The 16053-nt window shown below is 33.8% G+C and overlaps 3 protein-coding genes across 3 annotated transcripts; all 3 read right to left on the bottom strand.

Annotated features, from left to right (window-relative positions):
* Positions 3791-4900, bottom strand: LOC109232703 (extensin-2-like). Its single transcript, XM_019398449.1, has one exon. It carries the CDS (start codon positions 4898-4900, stop codon positions 3791-3793), a length of 1110 nt encoding a protein of 369 aa, XP_019253994.1.
* LOC109232412 (extensin-2-like) lies at positions 7161-8560 on the bottom strand. The gene has a single exon (XM_019398170.1). The coding sequence runs from the start codon at positions 8483-8485 to the stop codon at positions 7388-7390; it is 1098 nt and encodes a 365-aa protein (XP_019253715.1). The 5' UTR covers positions 8486-8560; the 3' UTR covers positions 7161-7387.
* LOC109232410 (extensin-2-like) lies at positions 10541-11862 on the bottom strand. Its single transcript, XM_019398169.1, has one exon. The coding sequence runs from the start codon at positions 11793-11795 to the stop codon at positions 10767-10769; it is 1029 nt and encodes a 342-aa protein (XP_019253714.1). The 5' UTR covers positions 11796-11862; the 3' UTR covers positions 10541-10766.

Genomic DNA, 16053 nt, shown 5'->3' with positions numbered 1-16053 from the left:
TTAATTGTTTTAATTAGTTACTCTTTCCGGTTCACAATAAGTGACCATTTTACCTTTGGTAAGGAAATACGAATTCCTAGAGAAAAAAAAAGATATATTCACTTAATTAGTCTTAACTAATTGTTACCTTGACACATTGGAATATGTAAACAACGGCAAATTTTGGAAAGATAAAATTAATTCCTTCTTGATTATGTAAATGGACACTTATTTTAGACCAAAATAAAAATGTAAAATGGTCACTTATTGTGGACCGGAGGGAGTATTAACGTGCTAATAGGTTAAATGATATCAATTTCAAATACTTTTGGAAGATTGCGCTTTTAGTCCTTGAAATATTAACAAACTTCGATATTTGCCCTTGTGTTGTTTCGCAAAGTATTTTTAACTTTCAATTAATTGAAAATTAGTATAGAAATGACACCACGTAGTCATTCTAGATGGATGCTATTTGAAATTAGTCAGCGTATCCTGAATTTCAGTTTTTCAGTTCAAATTTTCTGGACACAAGTCCTGAAGTTAAATTTTTTAGTTCAAATTTTCAGGACAAAATAAATACTAGCTAAATCCTAAATACTAGGAATATGTGTTTGGTAGTGTATATCTTATATTTAAGAAAAAACTGACAAATAACCGAAAAAACGGAAAAACCGACATAAACCGAATCGAGAAAAACCGACTTAATTGGTTTGGTTTGGTTCTAATATTTGAAAAACCGACTTACTTGGGTTGGTTGCTTTTTAGGGAAAAATCGATCCAAACCGAACCATGAACACCCCTAAGTCAAGATCAAAGATGGTATTGTCAAGACATTCTATGTGAATACTCGAAATCAATTTGCTGACTTGCTCACCAAAGCATTATGTCAAGCTCAACACCTGCATCTTTTAGGCAAGCTTGGTGTGCTGAATATTCTGCACCCTTCAGCTTGAGGGGAGTATTATGATTTGTAGTTGTATAGTGTTAATTCTTTTTCTCTTATACTCATAGGTAATAGGCCGTTAATAGTTATTTAATTGGTTAGTTAGGGGTGACACGTGTCAGTAGCTCATTGGTAAGTTAAATGTTAGTGAAGTTAGTGGAGAAGCACTTCTGTATATACTCCTCTGCAAAGTTTGAGCAATACACACAATCATTTTACCAAATGTTTCATTCTCCTTCTTCTCTGTCAATCTAGAACCTTCTACCATTGAAGGACCTATCGAGCTTGAAGTTCTAAGTGCAGAATTGCACCATTTTGATAAATTCGGAATTTTAAATCAGTAAGTGAATGACATTACTTCATAAATCATTATTTTATATCACCAAGGTGCAGATGTAGTGTTTATTTTTTTAATTCAAAATCGTTCAGCTACAGAGGCATATTCAGGATTTAAACTTTATGAGTTCATATCAACTATTTATTGTAATTTTAGTAAATTTTATACATAATTTTATGTTCCGCGTTGAAAGTTCTGGATTCAAATGAACCTGATGCTAAAAAGTTGGATACACCCCCGTTGAGCTATGTATATGAGATAGATACTTTTATCATCAATAATTGTTTATTTTCCAAATTCCATTTGGTTTTGCTTCATTATTTATCCTAGCTCTGTTTCAACAGAAAATAAAATTATAATTAGGAGATTTAAGAAGCTGTATGTATTGTATTATTGTTGACTGACACATGATGTTGGTGGAATTAGTCACTAATTATATTTTGCAGTTTAGAGAGTTATTAAATATAAAAGTGCCAGGTTTGTTGAACTAGAAACATCCCTCCTTTAATTTAACATCATCATCTTTTTCTTCTTTCTTCTAATTCTTCTTTTCCTTCTCATTTTTTCAGATTATTAGAAAAGTATTATCTTCGTGAGACTACAATACTTTTTTTTTTTTGGAAATATTGTGGTCAGAAGCAGTGTCGGGATTTTGAAGTTTATGAATTTTGAATTTGTCATGGAAACCCTAGGTCATCTTTGCTACTATCCGCGATTAAATATTTATACATATTTAATGAATTTCTAATACAATATATTGTCTAAGCAAAAGTAACTGCGTTCAGCAAAACCAACACCTAATAGAGTTGCTCTGCCCCTGATTGTGGTTTGTTGAACTAACTACGGTAAGACGTGAAAATACCCGATCCCAGTCCGACCTCGATATGTGGAATCGTCTTGCGCCATATGTACTGAGATTGTTCGGGAGCGGTGAAATTTCCTCAAATTTTTTAGAAGATACTATTCTCTTTCATTCATCATCATCAGCATCATCATTATCGTCATTCATTTTCAAACATGGCAAGCATTACTCTAAAAAAGCAAGCTGCAGATCTTTTTCATCTAAAAATAAGTCAGGTTATCTATTACAATATATTTAAATACACAAATAATTTAAATTTTTTATACGATCAATATATATAATTTAATTGAAACCATACTTTACTGTTCAAATAATATGACCACCCTCAACTACAGAGGTGGACATCAAGTCCTTTGTTCCCCAAATTGTCTCCCTTTTTTTCTTCTCTTTTATGATTCCAAACTGTCTTGTTAGTTGTCATCAAATTCATTGATTACTTCCATGAATATTTTATCCCACGTATTTTTATTTTCTCTTCTTTTTCCTCACTATAAACCTACGTACACATGCATTAAGGCATAAAATAGCATAATTGATAGTTAAATTCTTACACTAATATTTTTTTTATTTACCTGACCTAAGAAACTTTGTTGACTTTCAAACACTGAATTAGTCAGCGTGTCCTGAATTTCAGTTTTTCAGTTCAAATTTTCTGGACACAAGTCCTGAAGTTAAATTTTTTAGTTCAAATTTTCAGGACAAAATAAATACTAGCTAAATCCTAAATAGCAATCTTAAAAATAGCTATCTGTGTATTTCCCCCAAAATTAGTTGATTATATACAGTCAACCCTTGCTATAACAACATCCTTATATAAAAACACTTCACTATAAAAGTAAGCTTTTTGTGAAATCAAATTTAATGCTATGTTATAATATACGTTCTCTATAACAACAGTTCGTTATAACATCCAAACGAGGTTGTTATAGAGAGACTTGCTTGTATTAAATCCGCCTCGAATGAAGTCCATTATTGATGTCAAAATCAGTTGAGTTGGAAAATTGGGTCCATTACATGTACTTATTTGCTTTAGGTACCTTAAGCATTGCTTATAATTCATCACATCAAGGGACCATTTATACAAACATATGCTTTCATCACTTAAAGAATGACAACGTATGTGGGGTTACTTCTGTAATATAAAAACTAACAGAATTGGAAGGTATCTTTAACTAATGGATATAGTTTTGGAATTGTTAATTAATGCCCTCAAGTGTTAGTTATATGACATTTAATTCCAACGACATGTATCTATATTTAGAGTACGTAACAGAAATTATATATAAGGCTTGTGTATTTGCATACCTTATGACATTGAATTCACGGGTACTTTAACAACTGAAAAAATGCAAAAATCGACTGATAATATTGACCTAAAAATCGATCGAAGTCTTTTTTACTGAATGTTAACCTACCAATTTTCATAAAAATAAAAGGAATAAAAATCAAACAGTGAAATGAAAATTATTGGACTGATAAATGATATGATGTAAAGTACAACTTAAATGACAAAAGAATTGCAATAATAAAATAAAGGATTAAAGGAAACAACAAATAATGAATTATAAATTTTGATATCACGCCTTAAAATCAAGAAAGAGATCCCTTAAAATTATGTTATGTTGGAGAATGGCCTTCTGAAAACACGTTGAAAATGAAAGATGAAGCTTTAATAATATGGAGGAGGTGGTGATGGAGAAGGGGTAGAAGATGATTGATAATAGTATGAAGGTGGTGGTGATGGTGAAGGAGGAGGGAGTGAATTATAGTAATATGGTGGTGGAGGAGACGGTGAAGGTTTCTTGTAGTAGTCATTCTTTGGCAAGGAGGGTACCTTGTATTCCGGTTTAGGCGCTAAGGGTACCTTGTAGTAGTTATCTTTTGGAACAGATGTCACCTTATAGTTATCTTTTGGAGTTGAAGGTTTCTTGTAGTAGTCATTCTTTGGCAATGAGGGCACCTTGTATTCCGGTGTAGGCACTGAGGGTATTTTGTAGTAGTTATCTTTTGGAACAGATGGCACCTTATAGTTATCTTTTGGAGTTGAAGATTTCTTGTAGTAGTCACTCTTTGGCAACGAGGGCACCTTGTATTCCGGTTGAGGCACTGAAGGTACCTTGTAATAGTTATCGTTTGGAAGAGATGGCACCTTGTAGTTATCTTTTGGAACTGATGGCTTTTTGGAGTAATCATTCTTTGGCAAAGATGGTGCCTTGTATTCTTGCTTACGCACTGAGGGTACCTTGTAGTAGTTATCCTTTGGAACAGATGGCTTTTTGTAGTAGTCACTCTTTGGTACTGATGGCACCTTGTATTCCGATTTAGGCGTTGAGGGTGCCTTGTAATAGTTATCTTTTGGAAGAGATGACACCTTCTTGTAAGTATATTTTGAAATTGATGGTTTCTCGTAGTAGTCATTCTTCGACAAAGATGGCACCTTGTATTCGGGTTTAGGCACTGTGGGTGCCTTGTAGTAATTATCTTTTGGAACAGATGGCACCTTCTTGTAGTCATCTTTTGGAACAGATGGCTTCGTGTAGTAGTTATCCTTTGGCAAAGATAGTGCCTTGTATTCTTGTTTAGGCACTGAGGGTACCTTGTAATTGTTTTTGGACCCCTGTGGCACTTCGTAATTGTCTTTTGACACTGGTACTTTATTATATGATGAAACTGGTGATTTATAAGAATCAGGTGAATATGCTATAGTGCAAGTTGCAATCAAGAAAAATGCGAAAGCACAAGCAAATTGATGACATTGCTTCTTCATTTGGCTCCCCATTGAGAAGATTTGGGTTCTAAGGCTTGTTTTGTTTCTTTTTTGTGTATTTGAGAATGGTGTAACTAGGAGTTTATATAGCCTAAACTAAGAAGGTGACTTGATAATTTGGATGCTTATAATATAATCCAAACTCATATGAGATTTCTCCATTTTTTTTGTTTATGTTGTTCCACTAAGGTCTTGAAATAATGGAGAGCCATGAATAAATCACAACTTTGCTTGACTAACTTATATTTAAAAAAAGATCAAGATTTCAAGAAAATGTTCCCATGTCTACATACATTTCCAAACTAGTGGCAATAAAGGAAAATAGAGAAACTGCTTTGTTTTTCTATATTTTCTGAGCTTATACATTTTACTTAATTTTAATTAAACCCTTCTTAGCGCTAATTTTATTAGAATTGAAAAGTTTATACAAGCTCAGAAAATCAATGGAGCTGGAATAACAATTCCTTATTATATTTTGGGTACAATTTTTCAAATGATTGTTAAATTCGGTTAACAAATTGGAAGGAAAAGGGATAACAAAAAGTGTGTCAAAAAATCAACTTAACACTATTAACTTACTCGTGTCTAATGGGTCTGACGTGAATATTTTTATGTGAATAGAGAAAATTGTTACACTAAGGGTGTGTTTGGTATAACGGAAAATGTTTTCCGCGAAAAATATTTTCCAAGAAAATGTTTTCTTGGAAAACAAGTAGTAATCTTATTCATTTTCCGGTGTTTGGTACGCAAATTAAGGAAAATGACTTCTCAAGAGTATTCATAAATAATTTAGATATAATAAACACGAAGCCATAAACTTTCAAACCAACAACCTTCCGAACTCACAAATTTTATGAACTTTCGAACCACTAAACTTTTAAAACCGCAAAATTTCGAACCCGTAAACTTCCAAACACATAAACCTCCGAACTCATAATTTTGGAACTTGTAAAATTTTGAACCTTTAAACCGATAAATAAAAAAATTAAAACTGAAAAATATATTTAAAAAATATTTTTTTCGGGGGGGGGGGGGGGGGGGGGGACAGTAAAACGAAAAAAAACAGAAATTTATATTACAAAAAAAAAGTAAAATTTTTTTTTGTGCGGGGGTTGGGGTGGGTGGTGCAGAAAAACGAAAAAATAGAAATTTAAAACTGCAAAAAAAAAAAAATAAAGGTAAAAAAATAAATTTTCTTGCAGGAGGGGGTGGGGGGTAGGGTGGGGTGGAGGGATAGTAGGGTACCGGTGGGTGGTAACAGAAAAACTGAAATTTGAAAAAAAAAATGCTTTTTTGGAGAGAGGGGGTAGGGTGGGTTGGTGAGGGCGGGGAAGGTTGACAAGGAGTTTTGGAAAATGTTTTCCCTTCTCTTGATAAGGAAAACATTTTCCTCCAATTGGAGAAAAATGAGTTCATAAGAAAAATGTTTTCTAAAATATTTAAGCCAACCAAACATGAGGAAATTAAAAAATATTTTTCGGAAAATGTTTTCCTTCGTACCAAACACACCCTAAAAGTTGGTAACCAATATGTATGTATCGGCCTAACAAATGTCCATTATTTGATCATTTAAGAATCAAATATCCTTGATGCTGCAGATATAACTTGAGCACGATTTGTAATTCACATCATGCAAGTCATGATTTTCATCGCAAAGAAATAAGAATATATGATACACCAATCAAGGATATGGTAGAATTAATATGATCGTTCTATCCTTAACCAGGAAATCTCAGACTTAAGTCTCGGAAATAAAAAATTATTCCTTGTAGGGAGTGTTTTTCCCTTTTGTGGTCTCTATGTGGTGCAAATCTGGATTAATCGGGCAAATGAGTATCGGATATCAAATGGCTAGACGGGAAAAATATATATATATATATATTATATTGTATTATTTTGGGTTTAATCCAGTTTTGATACCAATTAACAAGAAAAACTGGAAGCTATCAATCACTATCTCATTATTTTTATCTATAGTAAATCAATGCACGCAAAGTGTTAGTCCAGTGATATTCTATTTCTAGTATCATACATTAACATTTAGAAAGCCATTAAAGATAGAGTACCTAAAAATTAAACTCATTCTTTTTATCTAAATATTTTGCTATTGGACAGAGCTTTCTACCTCTGATTGTGACCAATGTTAACTTGCTAAGCTGAAGTTGATGAAAAATTAAGTATCTACACGAATTGTTATATATATATATATATATATATATTCGAGTGTTTTTCTATTAAATTTATGTGAAAAAATTGGGGATTGCTGGAAGAATAGGTGAAAATACATAAAAGGAACTTGTATTCAACTGAAACAATTCTCTGGAAACATTCAAAAATACAATTTAAATGACAAAACAATTGCCAACCGAATAAGGAAAAGAAAGAAACAACAAATTATATTAAATTTTTTGATATCGTGCCTTCAACTCAAGACCCTTGAGATTATGTTGTGTTGGAAAATGGCCTTCTTGATACATGTTGAACATGAAAAATGGGAATTTAATAATATGGAGGAGGTGGTGATGGAGAAGGGATTGAAGATGATTGATAAGAGTAAGGAGGCGGGGGTGATGGTGAAGGAGGAGAGGGCGAATTGTAGTAGTATGGCGGTGGAGGAGAAGTTGAAGGTTTCTTGTAGTAGTCATTCTTGGGTAAAGATGATACTTTGTATTCTTGTTTAGGCATTGAGGGTATCTTGTAATAGTCAGGTTTTGGAACGGATGGTTCTTTGTAATACTCAGGCTTTGGAACTGATGGCTTTTTGTAGTAATCATTCTTTGATACAAATGGCACCTGGTATTCCGATTTAGGCACTGAGGGTACCTTATAGTATTTATCCTTTGGAACAGAAGGCACCTTGTAGTTATTCTTTGGCACTGATGGCTTTTTGTAGTATCCATTCTTTGGTACGGATGGCACCTGGTATTCCGGTTTAGGAACTGAGGGTACCCTATAGTAGTTATCCTTTGGAACAGATAGCACCTTGTAGTTATTCTTTGGAACTGATGGCTTTTTGTAGTAGTCATTCTTTGGTACAGATGGCACATTGTATTCCTGTTTAGGCTTTGAGGATGCCTTGTAAACTGATGGTTTCTTATAGTAGTCATTCTTTGGCAAAGATGGCGCCTTGTATTCTTGTTTAGCCACTGACGGCACCTTGTAATAGTTGTTTTTTGGAAGAGATGGCACCTTCTTGTAGTTATATTCGGGAACTGATGGTTTCTTGTTGTACTCATTCTTTGGCAAAGATGGCGCCTTGTATTCCGGTTTAGGCACTGTGGATGCCTTGTAATAGTTATCTTTTGGAACAGATGTCACCTTCTTGTAGTTATCTTTTGCAACTGATGGCTTCGTGTAGTAGTTATTCTTTGGCAAAGATGGTGCCTTGTATTCTTCTTTAGACACCGAGGGTACCTTGTAATCGTTCTTGGACACTTGTGGCACTTCGTAATTGTCTTTTGACACTGGTACTTGATTATATGATGGAACTGGTGATTTATAAGAATCAGGAGAATATGCCATAGTGCAAGTGGCAATCAAGAAAAATGCCCAAGCACAAGCAAATTTATGCCATTGATTCTTCATTTGGCTCCCCATTGAGAAGATTTGGGTTCTAAGGCTGATTGGATTATTGTTTTCTTTTTTGTGTATTTGAGAATGGTGTAACTAGGAGTTTATATAGCCTAAACTAAGATAGTGAGTTGATAATTTAGATGCTTATAATAATCCAATATCATATGAGATTTCTCCATTTTTTTGTTAATGTTGTTCCACTAAGGTCTTGAGTAATGGAGAGCCATGAATAAATAACAACTTTGCTTGACTCACTTATAATTTTTTAAATAATAAAGATCCAGAATTAATTGGCTTTCAATAAAATGTTTCCATGTCTACATACATTTCTAAACTAGTGACAATAAAGGAAAATAGAGAAACTGCTTTGTTTTTCTATATTTTCTGAGCTTATATATTATACAATTTCACTTCATTTTTATTAAGCCTTTTGTAATACCTTACGCCTTTTTAATGCTAATTTTGTTGAAATTGAAAAGCTTGTACAAGTTCAGCAAATCTATGAAGCTGGATTAACAATTCCATATTACATTTTGGGTACAATTGTCAAATGATTGTCTAATTCTTTTAACAAATTGGATAGTAAAAATTGTTTCAAAAAGCAACTTAACAATATTAACTTACTCGTGTCTAATAGGTCTGACATAAATATTTGATGTGGATTCTTCAAAATTGTTACGTTAAAAGTTGGTAACAATTTATAAGCAACCACTAATGCTTGTATTAAGGTAGGTTGTCTATATTACACCGTTAGAGTATGACTTTTTCCCAGGCCATGCGTGAATATAAAATACTTTATACATCGGACTGTTCTTTATCGATATATACTAGAAAGTTACACAAATGCATATCCAATATGTATATATCGGCCTAACAAATGTCCATTATTTGATAATGTAAGAATCAAAGTTGGAAGGTTGGGTCCATCATATATGTCCTTGATGCTGCAGATAACCTAACAACAACTTATAATTCACATCATGCAGGCCATGATTTTCCTCGCGAAGAAATAAGATTAGATGATACACCACCAAAAGATATGGTGGAATATGATCCTTTCATTTTCAATTAGAGGTTTCAGATTTAAGCTTTGGTAACGGAGAATTCCTGATAGAAAATGTTTTACCTTTTGTGGGCTCTATGTGACGCAAATCTAAATTAGTCGGGCAAATAAGTATCGGATATCAAATGGTTAAACCAAAAATAAATAAATTATAGTGTATCATTTTGGATTTTAATTCAGTTTTGATACAAATTAACAAGAAAATTGGAACTATGCATGCAAAGAGCTGGTCTTTTTAGTATACTGAACTAGTAAAAAGGAACAAATTGAGGTAGATTTCATAAAACATTACATTAATTTTTTCCCGTTAAAGTCACACAACTTTATTTTGTCACGTAAAAATCACAAGACTCTGACTATAGTAACGAAAAAACTAATCACAGTGTACACAAACCCAACCCTTTCGGCGCACTAAAATAATTTTTACTAACATTTTAACCAATTTTTTGTCAAACTAATGAATACCCGGTAGGAATTAAAGTATATTCAAGTAATCGAGTATTTCAAAAATTAAGTGGTTATTGAGTGCCTAAAAAATTAAATTCATTCTTTTTAATAAAAAATTTTGCTATTCGACAGAGCTTTTCCACCGACGTTGGCCCTAATTGTAGTGGAAAGAGTAATATTTTAAGGAAAACTAAAATATAATTTCATTCGTATGAAATATTATTTCATTCTAATAACTTATGAAATATTATTTCGGGGTGAATATATAAAGTGAGAATTGACTATATGCTACCAGTGGCGCGGATCTACATTGGCATTTGTGGGTGCTTAAGCACTCATTGCCTTTAATCATATGTAGTAAATTTGCATCGGCAATTATAAAAATATGTAGATAAAATATTGAGTGACCACCCATAATTAATTTTTTTTTCTCTTCTTTTAGAATTTTTATCAGTCAGCACCCATAACTTTAAAATTCTGAATATGCCACTATATGCTACCGAACTTGATCAATAAATTTATGTGAAGAAATTGGGGATTGCTGGAAGAATAGGTGAAAATACATAAACTAGATCAATAAAAGGAACTTGTATTCAACTGAAACAATTCTCTGGAAACTAACATTCAAAATACAATTTAAATGACAAAACAATTGCCACTCGAATAATGACAAGAAAGAAATAACAAATTAAGAATTAATTTTTTTTTTTGATATCATGCCTTCAACTCAAGACCTTTGAGATTATGTTGTGTTGGCAAAATGGCCTTCTCCAAACATGTTGAACATATGGAAATTTAATAATATGGAGGAGGTGGTGATGGAGAAGGAGTTGAAGATGATTGGTAAGAGTAAGGAGGTGGTGGTGATGGTGAAGGGGGAGGGGGTGAATTATAGTAGTACGGCGGTGGAGGAGAAACTGAAGGTTTCTTGTAGTAGTCATTTTTTGGTAAAGTTGGCACTTTGTATTCTTGTTTAGGTATTGAGGTTACCTTGTAATAGTCAGTTTTTGGAACTGATGGCTTTTTATAATAGTCATTCTTTGGAACTGATGATTTTTTGTAGTAGTCATTCTTTGGAACTGATGATTTTTTGTAGTAGTCATTCTTTGGTACAGATGGCATTTGATATTCCGGTTTAGGCACTGAGGGTACCTTATAGTAGTTATCCTTTGGAACAGATGGCACCTTGTAGTTATTCTTTGGAACTGATGGCTTTTTGTAGTAATCATTCTTTGGTACAGATGGCACCTTGTATTCCTGTTTAGGCGTTGAGGGTGCCTTATAATAGTTATCTTTTGGAGCTGATGGTTTCTCGTTGTAGTCATTCTTTGGCAAAGATGGTGCCTTGTATTCCGGCTTTGACACTGTGGGTGCCTTGTAGTAATTATCTTTTAGAACAGATGGCACCTTCTTGTAGTTATATTCTGGAACAGATGGTTTCGTATAGTAGTCATTCTTTCGCAAAGATGGCACCTTGTATTCTGGCTTAGGCACTGAGGGTGCCTTGTAGTAGTTATCTTTTGGAACAGATGTCACCTTCTTGTAGTTATCTTTTGGAACTGATGGCTTCGTGTAGTAGTTATCCTTTGGCAAAGATTGTGCCTTGTATTCCTGTTTAGGCACTGAGGGTACCTTGTAATCGTTCTTGAACACTTGTGGCGTTTCGTAATTGTCTTTTGAAACTGGTACTAGGCTTGGTACTTTGTTATATGTTGGAACTGGTGATTTATAGGAATCGGTTGTATATGCCATTGTGCAAGATGCAATCAAGAAAAATGATAAAGCACAAACAAATTGATGCCATTGCTTCTTCATGCTCCCCATTGAGTAGATTTGGGTTTTAAGGCTATTTGGATTATTGTTTGTGTATTTGAGAATGGCGTAACTAGGAGTTTATATAGCCTAAACTAAGATAGTGACTTAATGATTTGGATGCTTAAAATAATCCAAACTCATTTTAGTTTTTCAGCATATTTTGGTTAATGCTGTTCCACTAAGTTCTTGAGATAATGGAGAGCCATGAATAAATCACAACTTCCCTTGACTCACTTATATTTAAAAAATAAGATCCAGAATTTATTGACTTTCAAAAAAATGTTTCCATGTCTACATACATTTCTAAACTAGTGGCAATAAAGGAAAATAGAGAAATTGCTTTGTTTTTCTATATTTTCTGAGCTTATACATTTCACTTCATTTTAATTAAGCCTTTTTAATACCTTACGGATTATGCCTTCTTAGCACTAATTTTATTAAATTGAAAAGTTTATACAAGCTCAGAAAATCTATGAAGCTGGAATAACAATTCTTTATTACATTTTAGGTACACTTTTTCAAATGATTGTTTAATTCTTTTAAAAGATTGGATAATAAAAAAGTGTTTCAAAAAGCAACTTAACACTATTAACTTACTCGGGTCTCATTCTGACGTGAATATTTTATGTGGATTCTTCAAAATTATTACACTAAGAGTTAGTAACAATTTATATATGTATCCATCTGTACTAAAAATTTATACAAATGCGTATATATCCGGTAGGTGTGTATCGGCCTAAGATGTCCATTATCAGGGGCGGATGTAGCCTTTCGATTGAAGCCATAATTTTCGATACTGAATAAGAATTTATATGTAAAAACCTACTAAAATCTCAACAAGTATTAAATTTGAACCCATAATTTAATAGTACAATGAGTTTAATATGAATTTTTTTAATAATTGAACCCACTAAATTTAATCTTGGATCGACATCTTCCATTACTCATGTACGCATCAAAGTTGGAAGGTTGGGTCCATCATATAAGTCCTTGATGTTGCAGATAACCTAACAGTGGCTTATAATTACGTCATGCAGGGCCATGATTTTAATCGCTTAGAAATAAGAATATATGATACACCACCGAAAGATATGGTGGAATGAATATGATCCCTTCATACTTTGGTAGTGGAGAGTTCCTGATTGAAATGTTTTCTCCTTTGGTGTATTCTAATTTCTATGTTGTGCGAATCTAGATTAGTCGGGTAAATACGTATCAGATATCTAACGGTTAAACTAAAAATAAATAAATTATAGTGTATCATTCTGTATTTAATTCGGCTTTGATACAAATTAACAAGATAAATTGGAACCTATCAATCACTATCCCACTATTTTCTGGTTGGTTAATCAATGAATGCAAAGTGTTAGTCCAGTGATATTCTAATTCTAATGTCTTACATTTATATTTAGAAAGCCATGAAAGATAGAGTTGCATGCTTGATAGAAAAGCATATAACGTTAGAACTTTCTCGACTTGATTAACTGAGGTGGTCTTTTTAGTATACTGAACTAGTAAAAGGGAATAAATGAAGGTAGATTTCATAAAACATCACATTAATGTTATTGGGGAAAAATCAATATACTTCTAATGTCGAATCAGGATCAACTAGGGCTTCTCGCGAACCACGGGAGCGCCTAGCGCCCAGAGGAGCAAAGCTCATTTTCCTTTCAGGGTAAAGCGGCGCATAAAAAAGGGCTGGCCTGTCAAAAGTCCGGTTCCTTCGCGAACGAAGTTCAGAATCAACAAGGGTTCGTAGAACTTCTTCCCATTAAAGTCACACGACTTTGTTTTGTCACATAAAAATCACAAAACTCAGACTATAGAAATGAACAAACTAATCGCAATGTTCGGAAACCCAACCCTTCTGGCATAGACGTATCCAGGATTTTAATACGTTGGGTGCACTATTATCTATAAAATAGATGTTTGGTTCCATTATATAAAAAATTTTGGTGGCGGCAAGTTGACGAGCAGACTATATTGATACTATATTCGCAAAAAATATCATTCACTTTAAAATTGTACTCGACGAGTTTTTATACTTTGAAAACAGTCAATAATAGAATCATTGTTTACGGTTTTAAATATCTCACGCTCAATATAGCAAATTAAACAATCATTCAAAAAAGTTTTTAAAAGCGGAGCTTAATATTGAACAGGGGGTTTTGCCGCTTTGAATCCACTGAGAACCTCGGAGCTGAGAGAGACGAGTTATGAGTACTTTGTTTTTAGGGATTTCAAAGTTTTTGTATTCAAAAGAATGATTAAGACATGAAAAATAAAAAAGAATTCAAAAAAATGTGTTTGTTGTTAATTGAAATGGTCATGGGGAATTGGAAATTTATTTATTTATTTATCTTTTATAAAAGGAATTAATCAAAAAGAATTGTGTGGGGATCAAACCCCTGACCTTGGGGACGAAAAGGAGACAAGAGAGACACTTTGTCACCAATGCACCAACCCAATCACTTGAGCATGGGTGACCACAAATATATTTACCCACATAATTGAAAAGATTAATACTTTATACATAACCTAGGGAGGGGAGCATCGGTGCATGTACTCCACCCCCTCCACATAAATCCTTTCCCTGCCTTCTGGTGCAAAAAAATAATTGTTACTCATTTAAACTCTCACATCAACACATTCGATATTTTAACGAATTTTTTTTCAATCTAATGGATACCCGACCCAATTGAAAAAGAATCCAAAATCCAAAACCCGGAAGAAATCAAAGTATATTCAAGTAATCGAGTATTTCAAAAATTAAGTGGTTGTTGAGTGTCAAAAAATTTCAATTCATTCTGTTGGCCCAAGAATAGGTGAAGTTTTGAAGATTGACAAAAGAACTCAGTCATGGACCAGGCCCATCTTATGAAGCACAATCATGATCAATCTCTACACGTGAGATGCACGTGAAGGAGATAAGGACTACTATCAAGCAGCAATATCTCCTGATCTGATCGAAAAGGTTGCATATTAGATAAGGGGAAAAAGTCTCCTTATATGAAGAGAACACAATCCAGGATGAAGATAGTGTTAGATTTTGAGAACATCATAAACTCTTCTACGATGGAAGAGCAGCAATTGAGTCCTAATTAAACTCTGATCACTAACCTATTAAATGACAGTTATTGTTCTCTTTTACAGGCATTGCACATATGCAGAAGCAAAACTAAATTGAGAGCAAAAGAGCAAGGCAATTTTACAATCAATTTATGTGTGATTTAAGTGTGCACTCCTGAAGCTACTTGAACGAGATAGAAGAACCAGTTACATTGTGTTTTATTCTAGTTCAATTGTAGTAGGTGGTTTAAAATTGTACCTTTCAGGTTTCATAGAAGCAATTGTATTAGGTACCTAGAGTGTTCAAGTTATAGCTAACTTGAAGTTGTCACAACAGTTGAGGTTGTGTGCTATAACGGGATTAGAGTTAATCCTTAGATTTACAAGAGTTTTGTAAATGTTGTTTTGGCTCAGTGATTTTAGTGGAAGTTTGGAAAAATCCTACTGAGTAGTAGGTCGTGGTTTGTTCACCTTTTGAGCCAAATCTTTGTGTTCTTTATTTTCAGCATATGTTATTCCGCAAACAGTAGTAGTTGGAACACCTAGAAGAACCAGGTTCTTCTATAAAGTAGTTAAGCGAAAATTGGGTACCACACAAATCACCCCCCCCCTCTCTTGTGTGGTATTGACGCTTAAAACATCAATTGGTATCAGAGCGGGTTATCCTTGAAGAGGCTAACACCTTAGGAAAAGATCAAGATGAGTGCACCACCTGGAAACTGGGAAGGGCAATCCACTGCTAGGCCCCCACTCTTTAATGGTCAATACTATTCTTGGTGGAAGAACAGGATGAGAGATCACATCATAGGAGAAGGCTATGAACTCTGGGACATAGTCACTGATGGTCCCCTGGCTACTACAAAGAAGAATGCTGAAGGAGTGGACGTGCCAAAGACAAGAGCTGACTGCACTACTGAAGATTTGAAGGAATGGGAGAAGAATGCCAAGGCCAAGAAATGGCTTGTGTGTGGACTGGGTCCAGACAAGTACAGCAGGATTCAAAGTTGCACCACTGCTAAGGAGATATGGGACACTTTACAAGTAGCTCATGAAGGAACTCCTCAAGTAAAGAGATCAAGAGGAACACTGCTATATTCTCAATATGAGAATTTCACCATGAAGGAAGGAGAAACTATCTAGGCGATGTACACAAGGTTCACAACACTAACAAATGAACTTAAATCTCTTGGGAGAATGA

The sequence above is a fragment of the Nicotiana attenuata genome, chromosome 9 (genome assembly GCF_001879085.1).
Source record: "Nicotiana attenuata strain UT chromosome 9, NIATTr2, whole genome shotgun sequence".
In the NCBI taxonomy this organism is placed as follows: domain Eukaryota; kingdom Viridiplantae; phylum Streptophyta; class Magnoliopsida; order Solanales; family Solanaceae; genus Nicotiana; species Nicotiana attenuata.
This window is presented reverse-complemented; position numbering and strand designations above follow the sequence as displayed.